Below are 23,165 nucleotides of genomic sequence, written 5' to 3'. Positions count from 1 at the left end.
TTGATATGAATATTGCATGTATCTGTATGTATCCACAATAGTGAGGAGTGATTAGAAATTAGTGTACAGTTCAGCAGAAAGGACAAATGCTCCAAAATATTGTCTCGCCTACTGATGTTACATAGAGTTCATAAAGAATCACAAGAATCTCAGTGAATGTTGGAATAATAGGTTTTCATCATTTGTAATCAACACGGTTCTTAATATATTACCACTTCCACCTTACGTCCAACTGCTGCACAATGGGATTTCTTCGGCATATCTCCACTTGCAATACATTTGTAGCTGTGCTCTTAACATGTGGGTTCTTCCGTACACACAGACACAAGAACAGCCAAGAAGGTCCAATCACCGGACAGCCCCCAAATGCACACTCACAGATAGTCAGTGTGGCCTGTTGTACAAGCCAAGCTTGGAGACCATACATACTAAACACTATAATTTTCCTTAAGAAGTCGTGCCGTCTGGCACTGGCTCTCGTGCTTTCTGGCTGGCGGCTTGGCAGAACCACAGCACACGTCGATGACCCACGGCTTTGCTAATCAGATTAACCTGGACCCGTCCCTGCGATTCAAACGGTTTACATTAGCTCACAAGAGCATTAACAAGCGTGGCTTGCTCGTTAATGTGACTACAGCACTGATAGAAGTTAAGTCAGTTTCATAAAGTTTAATATCCACTTGGATTATGTTCAATACTGTCAACTTTTCCCATAACGTTAGCTATAAAGAACTAACAACGTACTGCACACAGTCGCGATAGAAGCAACGTGGTGAGTTCAACTGTCCTACTGTTGGTTGCTGTGTCAGGGACAGTCCATGCTCTGATGTTATATGACGTCCTCACAGCGTGTCCTGACAGTTGAGCACGACAGTCTTGCTAAATAACAGTTTAGTCACACATTTAGCAGAAATACATTCTAGGAATCTGTCAATGTACAGCTAAGGGGTAACATGAGACAAAAAAAAAAAACTACAATTTCCTAAAAAACACCAATCCCTCACAAAGAAAAACAGCAGTGAATGTATATATTTATTGTTTGATTATTATTTACCATTGCTTTTATAAAAAGTTAAGGTGACTTATCATTTACCTGCAAACTTTTGGTTTCAGTTCGAATATGAAGCCATTGGTAAGACCAAAGATAAACCCGTTTAGTCCCATTTAGGGTCGTGGACAGCTCAAAACTATCCCAACTGACACCGAATGAGAAGCAGGAGACTCGTTGGACAGGGTGTCAGTCTATCCCACGTAAGAATTACAGAGACTGGTCACCGTGCATGCTCACTCCACATGTATGGCCAATGTAAAATCACAAATAAACCCGACATGCTTATCTTTGGAGTGTGAAAGGAAACTGGAGCACCCAGTGACAGCCTATGCAGGCTCGGGGAGAACATAAAAATTCCACACAGGAAAGGCTCCAAAAAGCCAGCGGGGTTTATACCGATAATGTTCTTGCTGCGATGCAACGGGTCTGACCACAGCACCATCATACCAAGTGTTCCTATAAATACTATTGTAAATTCTTAATGCACAGTCGGTAATGAACCGGCAGCGGCAGCTCTCTATTCATACATAAAATCTTTGAGTAAAGAAAGGTATTTACCCGACAAAAAAGGGTCACTTAAAAAAAGAAAAAAAGAAGACAAATGCTACCAATATATCCTTCAAAGAGAATATATAAAATAAAAAAACTGTGCACAGAAGCTCACGAATGGCTACACCATATGTCTGTCCATCCTTGAACTGAGCTTGTAAGGAGTGAAAGTACAAAGGGTTTGATTACTGGACTCCCCTGTGCAAAAAAAATAAATAAATCAGCCTTTCGACTTTAATCATGACAAGATAAAGGAGTTTGGTGTGATGAGGTCACAAAAAAAAAAAAAAAAAAAAAAAAAAAAAAAAACAGTCTGATGAGCCGTTGAGAGAGTCAAAGGGATTTCATATCCAACAATACCTTTCACTAGATACATGTTGTTTAAAGGAGGACATTTCCAGGTGCTGCTACAGATCTCTGAAAACGAGAAATTCTGTTCAAGTCTGCTGAACGCAGTCAACATGGCACATTTCAATGCTCACAAATTTAAGATTAGAAATATATACTGTTGGCCTGTTTTGTAACCTTGTACATTTATCTAGCCAAGCAAAGAGGAGCAGAGAGAGAATAAACCGTGCCCATTAATGATGCTCTTGCCTCCTGAGGAGCTTTCTATCAAGCCCATCTTGTCATGTAATAGCTTAAAGGATGTAAAAGGTTAGAGGATGGGAAGTGCTACTTTTCATGGCCTGTTCTAGAGTTAGAATAAGGTACTGAGTTTAAGAAGCTGCTTTTTTCAGAAGACACAGACTTGCCTTAAAGGCATCAGTCGGGCCTACAAATGTGCCTTGATTTAAAAAGTGCAAATTTGCAAACATTAGTGCATGAGTCTATTCTTCTGCATTGCTTTCTTACAGCTGTCCTTAGGTTTTGGCTCGCATGCCTAACACGTGGATACATTGATCAAGTGCATTTTGATGACGGCTATGGTGACAACCTGTGTAGTAATAGTCTATTTCACACCTCACAAGAGCCGTGTGCCAAAGCCTTCGAGTCAGTCGTCAACAGCACCGGCGGGCCGAGTGGCGCTGACGTAGCAGGATGAGGAATGAAGCTACAACACAACACAAGCTGAACTCCATTTACTATTTCTGCTGATGTTGTGATGTGACTGAACAAGAAGCTCATTATCCGTTCTGGGGACAAACTTTTTATTCACATACAGGAAAGGCTTACTGATTTGCTCGCAGCACAGAAAAGTCATGAGAACTACAAACAACAACGGCAACATTGCATCATCCGAGTAAGAGCTCAAAGCAAGAGAAGCATGATCACTGATGCATTTGCTGCCGAAGTGAAAAACTCTGACATCTATAAATCTATAATATATCAAAATTCAGCAAGGTTCCTCATGATCACAGACAGCTGAAGCTTTAACGATGCATGACTTTAGGGTAAACAACTCCAGATCTAAACTCATCACATTCACATGACTGCACGCATCAAATGAAGCTCCAAAACTAATGTGAACTAATCTGTTAAAATGAATGGATTTGCCTTGCTACCCTTAACTCTGCGTCTGCCTACGTTTCTGCAGACATTTCACATGTTTCGACATAAACACTACTTTTGTTTTTCCCGAGCTTTAGAATTTCATGGCATTCGCTTTCCCCATCCATTCATTATTGGCAGGAGAATATTTTCATAGAGTTGTGTCAATAGGCCTTCTCATTCCAGTCAGAATGATTGATCAAACCCATAAATATGTATGAAATAAAGAATTCAGTAGATTCAAGGCTACACAAACAGCCTACTCCCGTTTTTGAATGCAATTTACATCCATTTACATCCCTTTATCTCCATAAATACATAGGCAAAAAGCCTCCAAATGAAAGGAATTGAGAAACAAGCTTCTATTCTCTTAGAATGAACAGTAGGAAAACCTTATGATACAACTGATGGCAAAGACCTATACATTTCCAGATGTATAACTGATGTCGCAGTGTTGGTTAACAGCTGTCGCTGAACAAGCTCTGTCTCTACATAAGAATATCTAAGGTTACCTTGCTTTCGAACATCGCTCACAGCAGCAATGAGCTCCTCCTTCAGGTCGTGGCTGTCTTCGGCAATCTGATCGCCCTTTTCCAGAAAGTTCTGGGTGGCCTGCTCGACAGACACTGCGAGGACGTGAGCCTTCTTTGACCGCCCCTTCTTCTTACTGGATGGCCCTTTGTTGCTGGTGTTCACCAGCGTAGTCACCTGGGAAACGGGAGAGGAGTGTTACAGCTGGCTGAGAAACGACTCATCGATGCGAACGAAACATCCATGCTGCCGAATCAAGACATAACGGCATCACTTCAGACTACGGATGACACATGGATGGAAAACTCAGTTGAATTATACCAGAATTACATAAACTCTGTTTACAGCGTTGAAGTTATGATCTGTTGTGGGGTTTGCTGATGAGACTCTTTATACAACCAGGGCCTGTAAAATGTAATACAGTACAGTAGAACGGCCATAAAGTCTATTTTTATGATGGCATGTCTTCACCTTTTGTCAACTAGTTGCAGAAGTGTTAATTGAAGTCTAGTGTTGTAACACTGAGGTCTTATTTGGTGCTGAAGCAGTACAGGATTGTATTAGACTGAGATGCATTTCGAGTGTTTTCTCCTTCAGTCTGTAAATTAGAGTGACAAAGAAACTGAAATAACTGAGCGCAATAAAGTCTTCACAATGCCATAATGTCAGAAACGTCATTTAAATCAGACCAGGTACTCATTCAGAGAGAGAAAGGGTTCAGCTTCCAGCCGATTCCCATCAATACCACGGTAATAAAAGTATGATTCGACCAATCTTCTTTCTTTCCTCGTGTGCAGAATAAAAAGATATTTCAATGCAGGCGGTTCCATTATGAGAGAATATTTTGCTTTAATAATTGGTATTGAAACAGCTCTGTGGAAAGGTTTCAAACTACAGAAAAACAGGGCTGCAAAGTCTGGTGGTCGTGTTTGATCCAGGGAGAAATGGTAACATTGTTCAGGTTAGAGATCCGGTCCGCACCCACTGAAAATACGCCTGCCTGAACTGAAATAAGAACGCTGTTAAGAGCATCCACTTCTTCAAGCTGGCCTTCTAGCAAAGACAAATCTGGCTGAATTGAGCTCAAGGCAATGAGTTCCTGAATCTGAACTACACTACACAGAATCAATGAGATGATGCGTTCAAATGAGTCCTTCATCCAATTGTATTCATCGTTTAAAAAGGAGGCTTTGTTGAGTACGGGGTATCTGAGAAGACGTTTCTTCGAAAATAATCAGGAAACATTTGTGTACAGGTTCATACAGTTCTGGATTTCTCCCAATAGATGCGGCAGAGAGGGTAGTTTGTGGAGAAAAAATAAATGCAGACGACTTTCTTTAGCACAAATACAATGTCGGTGAATGTTTCACCCCATTAATGCTGTAATGCTGGGTTCGGGAGAAAAGAAGCCAATTTTAAACAAGTCGCATGCCAGAAATTGAATAGGCCTTCAAACTGAAAGCTAAACGACCAGCCGGAATGAGCCGTACGAGTGTGATCATCATATCATCATATAACCAAAGTCGTCCCTTCTTCTGTACAGAAAAAGGATATTATTTGAGGTGTATTTAAAAGAAAGACTCACCAAACATGCAACAAAATGACGGCAATCATTAAACTTTGGCTGTAGACCAGAACAAATGTAGCTTTACTGCATTCTCCAGTCAGAGTTTACTTTAGGTTCGGTCTCACGGCAGCCGTGTCATGATGGTGCGATATGATTAGTTTGTGGAGTATATACGAGGCCTTCGCTCTGAAAAGCATCTAAAAGCAAAGTTATGTCCTGCCAAGCTGGCATTACTTCAGGGCTTTGAGCACAGAATATAAACTTTAATGATGTGGCGGATCTGAGAATAGTCACACTGATGTGAGACAAAGGTAATCTTTTTTTTTTCTTTATTTTGTGTGTGTGAATGTGTTCTCGTTCAAAAAGGAATTCATGATTGAACAACACTACCCGTCTACACAAAGCTAACTTTGATACAGCTCTTTACCGGAAGCTCATCTGCTCGACATAGTCTTACGATGGCTTTAAATTAAAAAGAATAATTTTCAAGATGGGAATATGTGCATTGAAAAAGCTCTGGAGACTCAAGGACACACAGACTCGAAAGGACTCGCATACATAGAAAATAAAGGAGGGCTTTGTCTTTTGTCTCTAACAGACCACTCTAAAAATGTACAGCCATCGTTAGATCTTTTCTAAACAAAGCCGGTTTCCTACGTCTAGAGTTAAATGAACCCTTTATTGTGCTGAAAGGCAGACCGAGTTTAAAATGGCCGAACCATACAGAATTTACACAAAAGAATCGATCATGTCTTATAACCCGGTAAAGGTGCGCGATGGTCCGTTTCTCTTCAGAGACCCCGCCTTCCTCCCCGTTTCCTGTGTAGATATCAGCAAGTGAAAGTGTGCGGGTGTGAGAGCTTGTCCTACAATCATTCAGAGTGGTAGAACACACACAAGTCCAGGTTCCTTTTTCAGACTTTTCAAACAAAAATGATGCAGCGCTGCACTCAGGGGTTAGGGTATATGGGTGTACGGAAGCATGGACCTGTTGATTTCTGCTTTTTACAACATAACTGCTTCAGTGATTTAATCGTAATTATTCTTTTTGATTTATTGGGCGGTGTTTTTTTAGCCGAATATGAATAACTGTACTTTTACAACACAACAGTGATTTTTGGTTGTAAAAAAACAAATAAAGGAATCAGCAACCATCAGCAACCATCAGCAACCATGGATAATTGGTTTGTCTGTCAGTTTCCTTTCTCTTTTGATGGAACCACTACAGCTGACAGGTGACTACAGATTGTATCCTGCTTGATGACAGCCCACATAGGTCGAATATTGCTGGCAGCACTACTCGTGCTGTTTCAATTGTAAAACGAGCACAACTTTCTGACATCCTAGTTCGATAAAAGTCACTTCCTCGGCTCCGTCGGCTGTGGAGATCTTTCTGATGAACAGCGCAGCTTGAAGTTGTGAGAATTCTTTAGCGGTTGGGCGGTTTATTGTTATTCACTGGAGATGAACGCCAGCACTAGACGTCCAAACCAGGCGGGAGCTGAGCCTTCAACAGCAGGGAGCAGCTGCAGCTGCAGCTGCTTGCACAGCTAACACTGAGGAGCAGCAAAACTTGTTTTAATGCTGCTGGAAGCTTGGAATTAAGGTGATGGCGAAGAATGGTGCCATCTTTGGAAAAATATATTTTTTAAAATGCTCTCCACTTTTAGGACACATCTGTTCCAGCTGAGCAGCCGAATTAGAAGAAATGACGAGGAGCGAGTCATTCCTTCCAGTGAATAAAGCGAGATATCTGATGATGATGTGGGTCATTTACAGTGCAGCACCACAGCTCATTTCCTGTGTTTAATTAGTTTGGATTTTGTTGGTTCAGTCACTGAAGGATCATTTTAAATAAGGTATTTTTTGCCAGACTTCAGCAACATACTGTTTACTTAATGTTTTTTTTGTTTTGTTTTTTTAATTTCCCAATTTATAAATTTCCCTAGCTTATAGAAAAAAAAAGCCACTGTATTTCAATTATTTGAATGGCTTAATGGCTCACGGATAAAATCATTCTTATCATGGGCAACTATAAGTCCTGGGAATGAAGAGTTTGCATACTTATAGAGGACGCTCTTTGGGCCATTTATTGAAACAACTTATGTTTCTTACTCGCTGGCAAGTGGCTTTAAATCCTACACCAGGATGCCTGACATATATATAGAATAGTCAGTAATTTAATGATTCATAGAGATCAGACTGCTACACAGACAACCACAAGCTGTTTAGATTCTAAATGTAGCTTGAATTTTACATTTGGTGAATTAACTGGCCACTGCATAGGTGTGATAACAAACTGTGAATATGAGCGCTGATGTGCCGGCTCAATCTTTGAGTTGATTGTGCTTTTCATCATTGCCTGCACAAAAGTCGCTCAGATAGTCATTGTTTTGAAGTCCTGACAATAAAAGCATCTGCCTTCATTGCACCGATGATGAAAATACAATCTAATCCGTTCATTTTATGCAAAAATAATCTTTTCGGCGTATCCGGTCATTTACGAAGGCTTTCAACACTTTGGCGGTTCTAGTCATACAAAACAATAGTCAAGGCTAATGGCAGCCATAGATTGGCTGCCCACACATTTACACAGTGCTGGAAGAAGATATTACAGATTAGCTGCAGCGACATGAATCTGGCTGGATTTTAGATAAATCATGTAACCATTGCAATTTTTGTTAAAGCGGCAGTCGGCAACTTTTTTTTAGTCATATTAGCTTGAACTGTCATGGGATTCTGGAAGTAGAATATTAAATAGGCTGTTTAGGAAAAATAACGAAATCTGTAGCTCCCTCTGAAGCCTGTAATCATGCTTACAAAAATCGAGCGCTCCCGGCTGTTTTTAACCAATCAAGTTAGGGTGGAGGAATCCTACCTGTCAATCACAGCTTGTGCACACGCTGCTGAGCGTGAGTCTGCCCCAGCTTGTGTGCGCTCACACTGGTGTGAACTCACGTGCACAACCTCGTCCACAGAGGGGGAGGGGTTTGGGGGGCGATTCGGAGCTTGTTAGAGGTCGGGGGAGGGACCTGAAAGTTGTATCAGTTCAAATTTTCCACTTTAGACTCGCAATTTTGAAAACTTGCCGACTGCAGCTTTAAGGGTCCCATGTCTCTTATATCAGCATACCAGATGTGCGACATAATTACTCCATATGTTAAACCCAGTATTAGAGCTGGGCGATATTACGATATATATCGTGAAGACGATAGAAACATGTCTATCGTGACCTTTCTCCTCTATTTTTTCTATCGTGATAAACTTTTTTTTTCATCATTGTGCTGTCCTCGCAGTGCGTATGCTTGTGCACAGCTAGACAGCCAGCTAACAATTAAACGTCCTTCAATAAACCACAAGGCTTGACTTTTCCTGTATTTTAATGAAGTCCTCTTGTCTTCTTTCTCGTTTGTTTTTTGTAAACTGAAAATAATTACATACAGAAACACAACTGTTAAACACTATACAAGCAAAGCTTGTATAACTAAGTTTCGATTAGCAACTGAGATCAATGAAAATGAAACGAGTTAGCATCTACTGAAAACTACCAGAATACATTTCGCCACCATAACAAATTAAGTCTCCATAGCAGTACTTACAAAATAAATATTCTCCAAGGCAAAAGTGTCGGAAACACGTCAACAATATGTTTTCGCTGTCTGCTTTGCTCCTCTTTGCTCAACTGCACCTCGCAGCACCACAGACATAGCTATATATTAAAGAACAGAGCGCTCTCACCTATGCGGTTTCTATAACCAAAAAAGGGAGAACTCACTCTGACGAGGTTTGACATAACCAAGGACCATAAACAGATCGAATTGACAACATATTGGATAGGCGTATTGATGAACGGATATAGAGAGGCTCACGGACTTTTGGAAGTTTGAAGGAAGGGTACCGGCGGTAAGTCAGTCATGTTTACTTAATAATAGCACCGCCGAGTGCATGGTGTTGAATGATTCTACACTGCTTTGGTACTGATAACAAATCAAGTTGTTTTCTGTCGCGGGTATTTTAGCACACATGTGCTGGTTGTGAGTCGTGGCCGATGGACTGAAGCTAGCCTAGCCTTCTAGTAGCCGTGCAGAGTAGAACTACCAGGGAGGTTCTAGTGCTATGGCTATTTGCAGACCGGCTTTTAGAGTACCAAGAACTACTGTTTCCTCTGTTAGTTGTACTGACAGCGCAACCTTTCCTGACTGTCATCGTGAAAAACAGTAGGGTAAAGCCTGATCTGTTGGATAAAACTCTGCACGAGTCTTTGTTTTTTTTTTTTGTTTTTTTTTTTAAGTGCTTGTGGTGACCATAGCCTGAACAGTGAGCAGACGCACGTCAGTGTGAGAGAGAGAGATCTGCAGTTTTTGTTAAAGCAATGCAACGAGACACAGCAGACACAGCAAAATGGACTCCATCCTCAAAGTTGTGAATGTCTAGTAAAAGAGCATGTATTCACAAAGCTGTTTGTTTACTTTTATGGCCCCGAGTTGTTCCCGGTTCGGGGTTGCGACTCCCACATTGGAAAACGAGATGACTGGTTAAAATAGGCGATGGCGGATTTTTTTCGACCCTGTCCGTTAAAATAACGGACTATGAAAAAGTCTAATGCAACCTCTGTTGTGGTATATCATGACATGTATCGCTATCGGGATATAAAGTAATCCATATCGTGATATACTTTTTTTTCCCATATCGCCCAGCCCTACCCAGTATAACACTTGATACTTTTTTGGGGGGAATCATTGTCAGCCACAGAATTTCTTAAGTTGTGTTGGCAAATTTACAATTAATGTATAAAGGCAAAAAATAATGGAGCTAAATCGCTTCAGATGTTGGTTGTAGCACCCACTGCCTGTCTCAGATCTTTTTCCTATGAGAACAGGAACATAGAGTTATGGGTCTGCTTGATTTATCTCCACTTCATACTCATTTATTCATAAACACAGAGGGCTGCGGAATACACACAAAATAATGTGTCATGTAGCCTCCCACAGGGACTGAATCAAGGCAAAACTCATGGACACTTTATTCTGCAACAGTGGCTTAAAAAGCTGGATTTACATTATCTATATTTCCACAATGACTTCACAGCATGCGCTGAGGGCGAATCAATTTTTTCGTTTTCACCTTCATACAGATTTAAGTGCTACATTTTTCAATATATCCCCGTAGTCTCTGCAAACACGCTCCTACTTATGCATCCGCAGAAGGAGCATAACATTTAAATCTCATGAAAGTTGATCTAAACCATGAAAACAACTGCAGACTATAACGACATAACTTACCGCTTTACATGGTAAGATCGAGACTTTAAAGCCGTTTGAGTGAGTATTTGCCAAAGCTCTGACTGAAAATCTCATTAACAAAAAGAAACCTCTGGCAGAATCTGTCTCGACTGGTCGGGGTGAGGGAAGGGTTATGTTTTTACACCAGAAGGAGCGAGTTTAAATGTTTTCAGGGGGGGCTCCCCAAACGCAGGTCAGACCAGCTAAAACAAGCCAATTCTATCAGTTCCTATTGTCAGCAGCACAACGTTTACCCTCAGTGCTCCGAGGGCTCCAATGAAACCGACTTAAATCCTGTGACTACCACAACCTCACAAGGAACAAGGCTGTAGGGTACATTGAGATCAAGGCACTGATCAAGGCGTTGGCCATGTGTCCTGCAGTCTGTGGTGTGCAATGATTTCTGCTAAGCTCAACTTCTGGACAAAACTTGAGCAGTTTATTCATTTTGACTGGACAGCACGAGTTTAAGAGCCTTGATGGGAGGGCGAGCGCAGTTAGCATTGATCACATGAAGCACTTAAGTCAGATTGAATGTCTCTGGGCAGAGAAAACATTTGCAGTGAGGAAAGAATCAGTGCTTTTGTGTCAAGTTGAATGGCATGACATTTGGAGGTCCCCTGACACGGCAGCTTTCTAATGCGTTTTCTCACAGATTCAAATTAAATCACCTGCATTTTTTGACATTTGGAAACCGTTTCATAAGAAGAAAAAATTAATAAATGAAACAGGGAAAGAATGCTGTAACATAATGTAATGGCCCTGGCAGAGTGAAAGATGCGCAACCCACCTCGCACGTTCTCAAAATGCATAATGCAGTCCTGCGAAATCTACTGATGAATAGAATCGTAAAGATTTGTGGTGCATGTCACGACTTCGCCACAAAAAAAGTGACGACTTCACTTCCTGTTGCATGTAAAAACATAAAAACCGCACACGCAATAATCAAACGGATCCCTCAGGGAGGGTGATAAAAAAAAGACAAACAAAGTGAAATACACTAATGTTTGCCAGATGCATCCAAATAAAGCCAAACACAAAAACAAAAATAAATTCAGTGACTGAGCAAGGCAGCCTTGCCCCTTTCTGGCAGCTGGTAATTGGCCCTCGGCAAGCCTATTTATTGTGCATATTAGCAGTGCTGCTTGGATTTTATGCAAGACCACACTGGAGCTTATTTCATACGGCCACAAAATATGTCAGTCCCTCAGTCTTACTAACAGTCTGTCAAACCAAACAAGTTTTTCACAGGACCGATAGAGCTGTGAGACCCGTAAAGCTGCGGCACTCATCTGTGGCCTGAGCTTGCATATCTGTAATATCCTTCAATATTTTGAAGTGCTTTTAATTACTGGAATACATCACTCGTGAGCAGTGTTGGGGAAGTTACTTTAAAAATGTAATCCGTTACAGTTACAAGTTACCTTGTTTAAAATGTAATTGTAGTGTAACTTTTTGGATTACTTAAAAAAAGTAATGTAACTAATTACTTTTGGATTACTTTTGGATTACTTTTACCTGTTTATGGTATAGGATAATCTGTATATTATCTGTATGATTCCATCTGTATTTATCACATTTATTTATACCATGATATTTTTCTTTTCATTGTACTGCCATAACTACATTATACATTCTCTGCACATACATGCATTTCCCTAGGTAATTGATCTATTCTGCACATATCTATTAACCATCTTTCCTTACACTAGCTGTAAATAACTGCATTTTATCTCTAAATACTGCATGCTATACATCTGCACGCGTTACACTTGATAAGATGCCAAACTGCATTTCATTGATACATGTGCAATGACAATGAAGTGCTCTACTTTAGTAATAAATAAGCAAAGTAAGACTTTTACATCACATTTTATTTTTCTTTGCACACCCTTGCTTGTGTGTGTGCGCCAGTACTTCCGGTGAAAACTTCCGGTGATTTGACAGCTAGCACGTCAGGTTATGGCCAGTGGCCGTGAACAAAGGTTAACTTATAGCCGAGAAGAAAGATGATAATATAACGTAGCTAAAGAGACTAGCTTTCTTCAGTAGCCTAATGCTTACCGATTTAGCGAGCCTAGCAGCCTCGTTGCTAATGCTAGCCGCCGTAACGTTAGCAACCATACCCGACGTCAAGGAGTTGGCTGAGCAGGGGCAAGAGTATGGGGCTGGCAGAGTTAACTTCATAATCGGTGAGTGCAGGTTTCATTCACTTGTTTTCATTCTTTCACAGGATTGATTCACTTCATTGGTTTATCCGATTGCTGGCCGCCAAGCCATTATGTGTCTGGGTTTGTGTAGGTTACTGATCATGGTTGTTAGCCGATAGTCAGGTTGTGTGACGTGTGTGTGAGTGTGTATTTTTTCTATGGGTACATGCCATTGACTGTATGAGCGGTCTGTGCTCGTTTTTTTTATTTTTATTTAATTAGATTGGAGATACTAATTAATACTGAGTGGGGGCTGGTCCCGGGGAAAATTGCCAGGGCCGATTTTTTTCCCCAGTCCGACCCTGCCGCTCTGTACTTCTGTCACTGCAACCTCGCACAAATTGTAATCCTGTTAAGTAACCCCCATTCTCACTGAATGTAACTGTAATCTGAGTACATCGTTTTTGCTTGTACTGTAACGGATTACAGTTACTTTTATTTTGTATCCTTTTACCGTAACGCCGTTACATGTAATCCGTTACTCCCCAACCCTGCTCGTGAGCAATTTTTAAAAAGGGCAAAAGGCTGGGGGCTTTTAGAGGGGAGGTGACCTGTGAAGTGAGCGAGTGAACTCACTTGTCGACGTTACGCAAGCTAATTCTGGAATCCCCGTTTCCCGTGACCGTAAAGCCATTAATTAGTAGAACTTCTATGACAGCATGTAGCCTTAAATGCGGAGGTCTAATTAGTAGATTTAGAATGATGGCATATATATGTGGCATTGTAATAGTGGCGAGAGACAGAGACAATTAGAAGAGAGGTTTGTGTGAACAGATGCTGTAGCGACATAAAACATATGGTTCTCAAGCAATTACCCCCCCCCCCCCAATTAACTGGCACCTATGAACACGTACACAGATGCTTTTTGCACGCACAATATTGTAGAACAAGCTCCTCACGTGATGTGGAAGTCAAAAGTCAAAATCCTACTTTATTGGGGAAAAGTCTGTTAAAACATTCATCCAAATAACGATGTTCTATTTTATTGCGCAAAAATATGGGATGCATCAATGTTCTATACGACTTTCTCCCAAAGCATGAAGTCTTCAAACAGGCCGTGCACGGGGTGAACTGCTTCTGCACCGCCAGAGCGGCGTGGCCAGTGTGGTCAGTCAAATTCTGTTCCGTACCTAGAGACACTCATGAAACTGTTCATTTAGGGCGCGTGAGCATTCATCTACGTCTGACTGCAGTCGTGGAAATGCATCCCTATAAATCTAATTCTAATGTTAGAATAATGTTACAAAGTGCTTTACGCAAGCAGCAGATGAAAATGTGATAAAAAAAAAATCAAGTAAGATCAAGTATCAAGTATTGTTTGAATCAAGATTGATTCAAACAATACACTAAATGATGCAACGTAGAATATTTTAAAATAGTTGGGCGATGGTCTAATCCAGTCGATAAAAAACAAAATCAAAGCCTAATTAAAAATCAGGAGGGCTGGGCCGGTCGGTGGCGTAGTGGGTTAAGCAGCCGCCCCATGTACAGAGGCTATAGTCCTCGCTGCAGCTGGCCCCGGTTCGAGTTCCGCACCGGACGGCCCTTTGCTGCGTGTCTTCCCCATCTCTCTGCCCCCTACTTTCTGTCTCTCTCCAACTGTCTATCAATTAAAGGCATAAAAAGCCCCCCCCCCCAAAAAAAAAAAAAAAAAAAAAAACCAGGAGGGCTTCTTTCATAAAAGTATGTTTTAAGAAGAGATTTAAAAGAGGTCATTCGCTTTGCTGACCTGATTACCTCAGGCAGCTCGCTCCGCTCTTTAGGGTGCTCACGCTCCATCAGCTCCTGTCTTTAGCTTTTCTGGAACAAATAAAAGTCATCAGCCAAAGGATCTTGGTGCAAGTGCAGGCTCATATTGGTACTGAGAGGTCAGATCAATAAGAAAGTCATTGGTGGGATCTTAGAATCGGTCTTAAAACCTGCACCTGCATTGTTTTTTGGAATGTTTGCAAGCCTAAAATGCTCAAACGGGTATTATTAATATCATACATACACACACTATATATATATATATATATATATATATATACATACACATACATACTTCTATAGTTTCAGAATGAATTTGAAAATATAAAAACAGCACTGTTGCTTGGGTTAAAACAAAGCACTGAATAACAATGTTACAGTGACCGACAGGTCATTAAATGCACACGTTATCAAAGATTTAGCGACCGGTCCAGAAAAAAAAAATGTAATGAATCACAAACAAAAAAATTCATAACTGGCAACTTTCACAACATATACCATGAGATGTGGATCATACTGATCATTGTGTAAATACCGACATTTAATATGCTTCAAAAGACTGATAAGCACAGGAGAAGAGAAACACAAAAAGTAATGACCACCAGAAGACAGTCTGCTGATCCAAGCCCAAACTAATTCAAATTTTTTTTTTACAGACCGCTTTATCCGACCCATAACAATCAACTCCATATTAATTAGTTACAAACGCGCAAAATTTTACGTTACAAATTTTACACGCAAACTGAGTTTAAACCGACTTAAGATGGACTCTTGAAATGATTGCAATGGTAAAACTTTGAGTTCTACTGCCTAAAGACTATTGCCCCTTTTCCACCGAACATTTTTGTACCAACACAGCTCTACACGGTCCCACTCTACCCCGATTGGGAGCTTTTCCACCGCGGGTTGAAGGTGGGACCCGTTACAATTTTGAGCCCCGGCAAGTACCTACTTCAGAGGTGGGTCTAGTAGGTACTAGTCGGTGCTAAAACGTCACGTGATCAGTGCTGTCCACTGATTGGTCAGGTGAAATTACGTCATACACGCTACGACGCTCGGGGAGCTTTAAATAATCACCCGCCATGGATGAAAACACACCTGCGAGAGCAACAGAACTATGGAAGACCACAGAAGGAAAGCCAGTCCGTGGACAGTGAGCGAGGTGCAGACCTTTTTGTGTGTGGTTGCTGAGGACCGCATACAAAAGGAACTTGACGGAGCGACGAGAAATGAAAAGGTGTTCCAGGAGATAGCAAAGCTAATGGCTAGCCACGGTTATCACCGTAATTCTCAGCAGTGCCGAGACAAACTTAAAAAGCTCAAGAGCGATTACCGGCAGGTAAAGGACCACAACAGTCGGAGTGGGTCCAACAGAAAATCGTGGAAGCGGTTCGACCAAATGGACGGAATTTACGGACACCGCCCGGCGAACCGAGGAAGGGAGAGTTGCGTGGATTCAGCGACGTCTCTGTTGGAGGCGATGGAAAATGGTAAGTGTTGTTCTTATCCCTTTGGTGCCACGTTTATATCTTAACAAATGCATGTTCAGTATTTAACTTGTGTAAAGTTACAGTTAAGTTACACAGGTGTCTCATGTAAGTTGTTCTGAGTGAGCTAGCAAACAACGCTGTTTTGGAAGGCTAGCACAGTGTCTCACCTATGCGGTTACGTGTATGCTTTCGTATGTTCACACTTTTTTTTTTTTTTTCCCGCAAGACTCGGTTTGTGCAACGGATGAGTGTTCGTTTCCTGGGGTCAGCGACGTTCCTACAGAAACGTTTGAATCTGCATCTACATCTACATCTGCAGCTGAGGCAACAGCTGCTATTCCACCGGCACCAACACTGACGTCGACGCCTGTCGCATCTGAGGCAACTCCTGCTACCACTCCACGTTCTGGTAAGAATAAAGAAATGGCACACCATGTAGCTTCTATCTAAAAGTCTTTCTGTACTATATTTTCGCCACTTTGGTCAACTACCTCTCATTTATATTTCCCTTCATTTTGTTTAGGCAAGAGAAAAAGGAGCCTATTTGAGGAAAACAGCAATGTCCTGCGTGAGATGATGGGAGCTGATGAGAGGAACCAGGAGAGGATGCTGACACAAAGGGAACGCCACTTCCAGATGCTTCTGGAGGACACCAAAGAAGCACGGAGGGAAGAACGGGAAGCAAGGAGGGAAGAATGACAAGAAGAGGCTGCGGCTGCTGCTGCTGCTGCTGCTGCTGATTTTAACCAAGGCTTTCTTGGAGTGCTGGGCCAGCTTGTGCAGGCGTTCGCGGGCCGCAATGCAGCCCAACCACCAGAGTGATTTTTCTGTGTACTGTGTACTTTTGTCTTGTTTTTTTTTTTTTAATAAAGCGCTTGGTTTAACTAAACAATACAGTTGCTTTATTCAGAGCTTAAGTGTAAGCTACACTTCGACCATATCAAAATTCCTGAGTGCTTACAGGTGTAAATTCTTTGACAATAGGAGAATGTGAATAAGCCATTAACTGACATATACAAACTATTGTGTACAGGTGTAGTGCAAGTGAGCAACATCCTGGGGGCCTTTACCTGGCTTACATAATGTGCTTACAGGTGTAAATTCTTTGACAATAGGAGAATGTGAATAAGCCATTAACTGACATATACAAACTATTGTGTACAGATTACCTAATAGCCAGATGTGCTGTGATGTAAGTGGAAGCTTAAAATATACCGGGTCAGAAAGATGCAGAAAAATATATATCACAGGTGCTTTATTCAAGTCTTCAGTGATACAAGAAGAAGGGGATGTCTGCATTGTAATTGTCAACAAACATAAATAAACATTTACTCGTTTGACAACAAGTGACGCATCAAACCATCACGTACATCACTGCCCTCCTCTTCAGCCTCCTGTGCCACTGGCACCCCTGGTTCAACTGCTGTTGCTGCAGCTGCATCCCACTCTGTCTCATATATCTCACCATGATTTTCACAAAGGTTATGAAGAGCACAACACGTCATCACCATTGACTTCACCAGTGGGAGATCACAGTCATTCTTTTTCAGGAGGCAACGCCATCTTCCCTTCAGTCTGCCAAAAGCATTTTCGACAACCACGCGTCCTCTGCTGAACTTTCTGTTGAAAGTCTGCTGTTCTGCAGTGAGTCGTCCTGTGTCCTGGAATGGCTTCAGGAGCCAGTTCTGCAAGGGGTATGCTGAGTCTCCTAAGATGTAGTAGCCCATACTAACGCCTCCAATGTTCCTGGTTTGAGCTGGAAAGTGGTTTCCCCGGGTGGCAAGCTCCCACAGTGTGGACAATCTCAGAACTCTGGCGTCATGCAAGCTCCCTGGCATTCCAGCAAATACATTCCAGAACAGGCCCCTTCCATCAACAACACCTTGCAGGATGATTGAGTGCCATCCTTTACGATTAAAAAAAATCGCAGTGGTACTTTTGTGGTGCTATGATGGGTATGTGAGATCCATCAATTGCTCCAACACAGTGTGGGATGCTCCACCTGTTCTCATAATAGGTGGACATTTCAGCGAACTTCTCCTGGTTTGGAAACCGGATTTGTTCTGGCACCAACAACGCCTCTGCCGCAGTACAAAAGTCCTGCACGCATCGACACACAGATGTGATGCTAACGCCAAAAAGATGTCCAATAGACCTATACTCAGAGCCAGTAGCAAGCTTCCAGAGTGCAATAGCCACTCTCTTCTTGAAGGGCACACATCTACGGTAGTTTGTGTTTTTCAGTTCTATAGCTGGACGCAGTTTGTTGCACAGATGGTCGAATGTTTCTTGGGACATCCTGAAGTTTTCGACCCACTGCGCGTTCGTAAAACCGGTAACAATCACATCCCACCATTCGGAGGTTCGGTTGAACGTCCAAACCGACGGTATGCGGCGTCCTGACATGACCGCCTATAATGCACACAAAACACACCATATTTTAGTGCTTCACGTGAATTTACAATGATGTAACGCTATACTTGAGATACTGAAAAGCTAACTCAACCGTTAAGGTTAGCTTACCTTCAAACATCGTCTCTTTGCAGCTCGCCACTGGTCTTCTGCTTCATAATCCTGCAGGTATTGCCAAAGTTTCCTTTCTTTTTTGACTGTATTTCGTCTCGCCTCTTCTATGCGTTTCTGGCTGTCTCTTCTCCTTTGATCTCGCTGTCTTTTGGCGTTTTCAGTGACTACATACCACAGAAAAATCAGCAACAGCAGCAACGCTTCGATGTCATCCAGTGCCTCCATCGTTGTGTTTACTTTTGACTAACCGCGGCGTGATTTGTAGTCACCTGAAACCGACGTCACGTTAGTGGTGAACGGGCCGACTCCGCCCACTTCCAGGCCACAGTTTGGGTGGAAAAGGAAATGTAACTGGTGCCGTGTCGTGTGGTGTAGTGTCGGGCTATATCGAACCGAGTGGAGTAGGGCTAGCTTGGCGGTGGAAAAGGGGCATAAGGCACTTTCTTTCATGTCATTCAGTCGTATAAATGCACCCACCGTCCGATGACCTGCGGATTCAAAAAGGAAAATGCTAAGAGGGAACCCAGAAGTCATTTCACTGCTGCAGTAGTAAGGCTGATGTTTCCTTCAGACATAGGAAGTAGTGATGCGCCTTGCCCTCCCATTTTACTGCTGATCAATAGTTTTAAATGCCATGCAGCCTTTCCTCCACAGTGCACTGACCAGTGGGCTCTCCAGTAAGTAGTAAATCCCTGTGGCTCTGCATAGCCATTCAATTTTCCGCCTTCAGCCTCTGCGACTCACATTTATTGGATGAGCGATGATTTAACTGTTGATGATTAGGGAAGGGTGTGTGCATCTATGTGAATTATCACGTTACTTGCGGCTGAGGGAGTTCGCTCGGGTTAGTATTTGTTTATTCTGATGAACATCCCGAAAGCCATTTTGTAACATTCGGTGTTAAGTCGCAGTTTTAATGTACCGCAATCAATTTTATCCTGACTTCAAAGTTCCTGCTCACTTGCTGTAGGATAGGGGGGCTTCATCATCGATGCACCAGATGAGCATAGGCGATGTAGCTACACCTTCCCACAAAGCTGGGAAACCTCTGTGCTGGTGTGCCAAGGGGCAGCGACTAAACAGGACTAAAACTAGTTTGTTTGGGTTTAAACTACATAAAAAATATACACTGATTATAGACTGCTGTGTTTAGGACTCTGCTGTTATTTTTGTGTAAGTGTGTTTAGGACTTTCCGCTCGCATGCTCTTCCTCTGACTTGCTGCAGAGCCTTAGGAGACAGTGTGCTGCTGCCTATGTTCGGGTGTCCACTGTGTCCTCTGACACTCTGTGTTGGTGAGCCGAGATATGGAACCGTTCTTCGTGAGATTCTTGAGTGTTTTGATGAAACGACTGCTCGGACCGTCTGCCCAACGATGTGAAATAATTGTACCAAACACAGTTTTAGCTAATTCTGAAGAGATGCTCAGTTTACAAGTGAAACCGAGAGTGAGACAGAAACAAAATTCAGTGTTTTGTTATTGTCAATTTAGGTTCTACTGGTATTAATTTCACTCATTTACGCATCACTTTTGCTTGTTTCTGCTTCACATATTATAGTAAGGGTACATATTCTGTCGATTTGCAACATTTTGTTGCACATATAACAAAAATGTCTATAATTTTTTTGTTGTTGTTTTTAAATGGAAATTTTATGTGTGGCTACACACACACACACACACACACACACACACAAATATACAGAGCTCTGAAGAGATTGGAAATCCTTCATCCAGTTAGTGAAATACAGTACATGACATAACTCCTTGAATTACTGATGAGATCATTTACACCAAGAGTGAACTGTGCATCATGTACAAAAGCTCAGGAGGAGGCAGGGCACCCTCGACATTTTTCCAAGCTGGTGAGTAAACCATCTAACTGTCGAGGGTCAGTGTCAAAACATGTTGCACTGCTACGATGACCTCAGGCCATCTCGTAAACCGAGTGTTCACCAAGTGTGTTGCTATAGAAACAATACAATTTGTGGGAAGATACGAGTAATCAGAGGCACTCATGATTATACAGCACATAAAGCTTATGGTGCATCTGACAGGAAATCCTGCAGAGCTGAAGATCAAAAACCTTTTTTCTTTCAATTTTTTTTTCTTTCCCCACCAGCAAAGACTCAGTTTCTCTTCCTTAAAATATCTTTTGAAGTTAACAAGTGCTGAAGTGCAAAGCAGTGAGGATTAGTGGGCATAAAAGTAGTATCTGAGTGGGGTTTAGGTGGCCAAAATGACAGGTTTTAGCTGGAAGTGTAACACTGCAGAAGTGTCAAGCTCTGACATTCTCGACCTCGCAGAGTGCACAATGATGGTCGTTTCCTCCCGCATCCCAAAAAAAAGGAAAAAAACATGCTTTGATTTAGAGGCTAAAGATGAATGCAGAGCAATTCTTGTGGAATGAAGAAGAGCTGAAGTATGCATTCGATTTCTTTTTTTTTTTTTTTTTTTTTTTTTTAAATTGAAGAAATCATGACGCTTCACTCATTCAGTTCACACGTTAATAAACTGTCGGATTTGTTGAAATGCTGAATTGTTTTGTTTTTTGTGTGTGTGTGTGTGTGTGTGTGGGGGGGGGGGGTTCTATCAAGTCTTCCTCCGATATCCATTTATTTTCTCTGACATTTCCATTAAATGTCTGTGTAAAAATGAGCACTCACAAATGGAAATGGCTTCAAGAAAAGAGTCAGAAGGAAAGCGAAGTTGATGGAAATTAGAGTTTCCTACAATAACGATCCCCCCCCCAGTTGAACCTCTAAAAGTCATTCACTCCGCTTTAAGTGCGTCAGACTTTCAGTGCCCCCATAATACTTCCTCATTAGTAACCCTTTAGCTCATGGCTCCGTTTTATCCTCCCACTCCTTCATTATCATTTGCTATAAGGCACATTATTTCACTCTTTCTGGGGCATGACATTTTTTGATGTACAGGCAGGTAATGAATCTGCGGGACTACTTGATGTTTTGGAAAGGCAAGACTGCAAATAAGTCTAAACCCTCATAATGAGACCGATGATGTAGCTCAACATCTGTTAGGACGCACCGTCTTTGCAGAGTAACTTATGAGCATTGAGTAGCCAAAAAGGTATGAGCAAATACAAAATAATACCAACTACTTAAAATACTTTCAGTGTTCGGAAAAGATGGATTAATCCTTTAAAAGAAATCAGTGTGCGAGACTGGCCAAACAGAAGACTTCGGCAGCAGTGCTTTGCTTCTGAAATCTAAATGAATTACACAGAAAACACCACGGAGTCCTCATTTGACTTGGATTTATATTTTCTCATGATCTTCATAACAAATAGAAGAATCCATGCCGTCCAAAATGCTGCGAACTTCAAAAGACAAACCACAGAAATGCTTTGTCAATACTCATTCTTAAATGGCTCCAAGCGAGAGGTGCGGTGACAAAGATCAGTGTCAAAGAAACCAACCCAGCAGCCCACAAGGGGGGGAAAAAGGGGCATTTCTTCAATGTTTTTTTAAATTGTACTTTCACTGGAAATGCACATCCCCAGTTGGTAGTCAAGTTCATTTTGATGGTTTGCACATTTGTTGTCGACGCAACGATGAAACAACTCAATCGCCATTTCATGGCTCAGAGTTTTAAAATAGACTTATGGATAATTTAAGCAGACAAGATTTGTAAATGATCTTAATTAGTCACTGGCATCAGCTGCGCCCTTCTTCCCTCTTTCACCGTCACTATCAGCAGCATAACGCTAACTTCGGATCCAGTGGGCTCAATAAGTCACATTGTTTGTGAGAAGTTCTACTTTACCACCTGCAACATTCAACAGAGCTGACACCTGCTTCAAAGATGTTGCACGAGACACGAGTGGCGGCGAGCTCAAACACAGAAGCTGCATGGCCTGAGATACGCACCATGAAGAAGTGTTTCCTCAAAGGAAAGTCTGTGTGCCGACAAAACTTTCGATGCATTTTGTTCCGTTTTCGATGCCGTTAAAACAAATAAAGTTACGACTTGGGATCAGAGTTTCCATTTTAAGACATATTGGGGCACTGGATAGTTGCAGGACCTCAGTCGGCAATTTTTCTTTACTGAAAGGCTTTGATACCCTCAGAATATTGAACAATTCCAGCATTTTTCTTTTTGCTTGTTTGTTTGTTTTTGCCAGTTTCTTCAGTTTATTGCCTTGTCACCTCCGTTTAGGAGCTTGGCTCTGCCAAATAAATTGGGATCAGCGCTGCTTTCTGCCCCCTCGTTGCACCTCTGTGACAACATTTCACTGAAACTCGTCTATGAAAAGGTCAGAGATGTCTTAAGAAGTTCTTCCATGAAAAAGAATGTGCATACGGTAGAAAAAGTACATACTTTGTGTAAGCAATGATCCAAATCACACCCTCTCTCATATACACATTATATAATGTTGCCACAAAACTTGTACACAGCTTAAGGTTAAAGACGGACTGATCTGTTACTGATGGGCTTAAATAACAATGCGTGCATATGCGCCTCAATGTGACTGTAAAGGTTCTGCACTGCACATTTAAAGCTGGAAAAATGATTGGCCTTCACACCACATCAAAGTAAAGCTAATATAACTTTGTAAAGCAGTTTCAATTTTAAGAACTCAGTCTACACTGTAAAATGTAAACACTTAGATTAGTTTTATACTGAACAACTGCTGGCAAAAGTCACCGAATAAATTATTCATGAATATGGTCTTGCTTAAAAAAGCCACCATTTAACAAG

General features: G+C 41.7%; 1 protein-coding gene across 1 annotated transcript in view; it reads right to left on the bottom strand.

The window, feature by feature from the left end:
• ctnna2 (catenin (cadherin-associated protein), alpha 2) overlaps positions 1 to 23,165 on the bottom strand; it is a 303,521-nt gene that overhangs the window by 245,369 nt on the left and 34,987 nt on the right. Inside the window, exon 3 of the mRNA XM_075462955.1 lies at positions 3,604 to 3,799. Within this exon, the coding sequence (XP_075319070.1) occupies positions 3,604 to 3,799 (196 nt within the window). The remainder of the gene's footprint in view (positions 1 to 3,603; positions 3,800 to 23,165) is intronic.

This window comes from Odontesthes bonariensis, chromosome 4, assembly GCF_027942865.1.
Source record: "Odontesthes bonariensis isolate fOdoBon6 chromosome 4, fOdoBon6.hap1, whole genome shotgun sequence".
In the NCBI taxonomy this organism is placed as follows: Eukaryota; Metazoa; Chordata; class Actinopteri; order Atheriniformes; family Atherinopsidae; genus Odontesthes; species Odontesthes bonariensis.
This window is presented reverse-complemented; position numbering and strand designations above follow the sequence as displayed.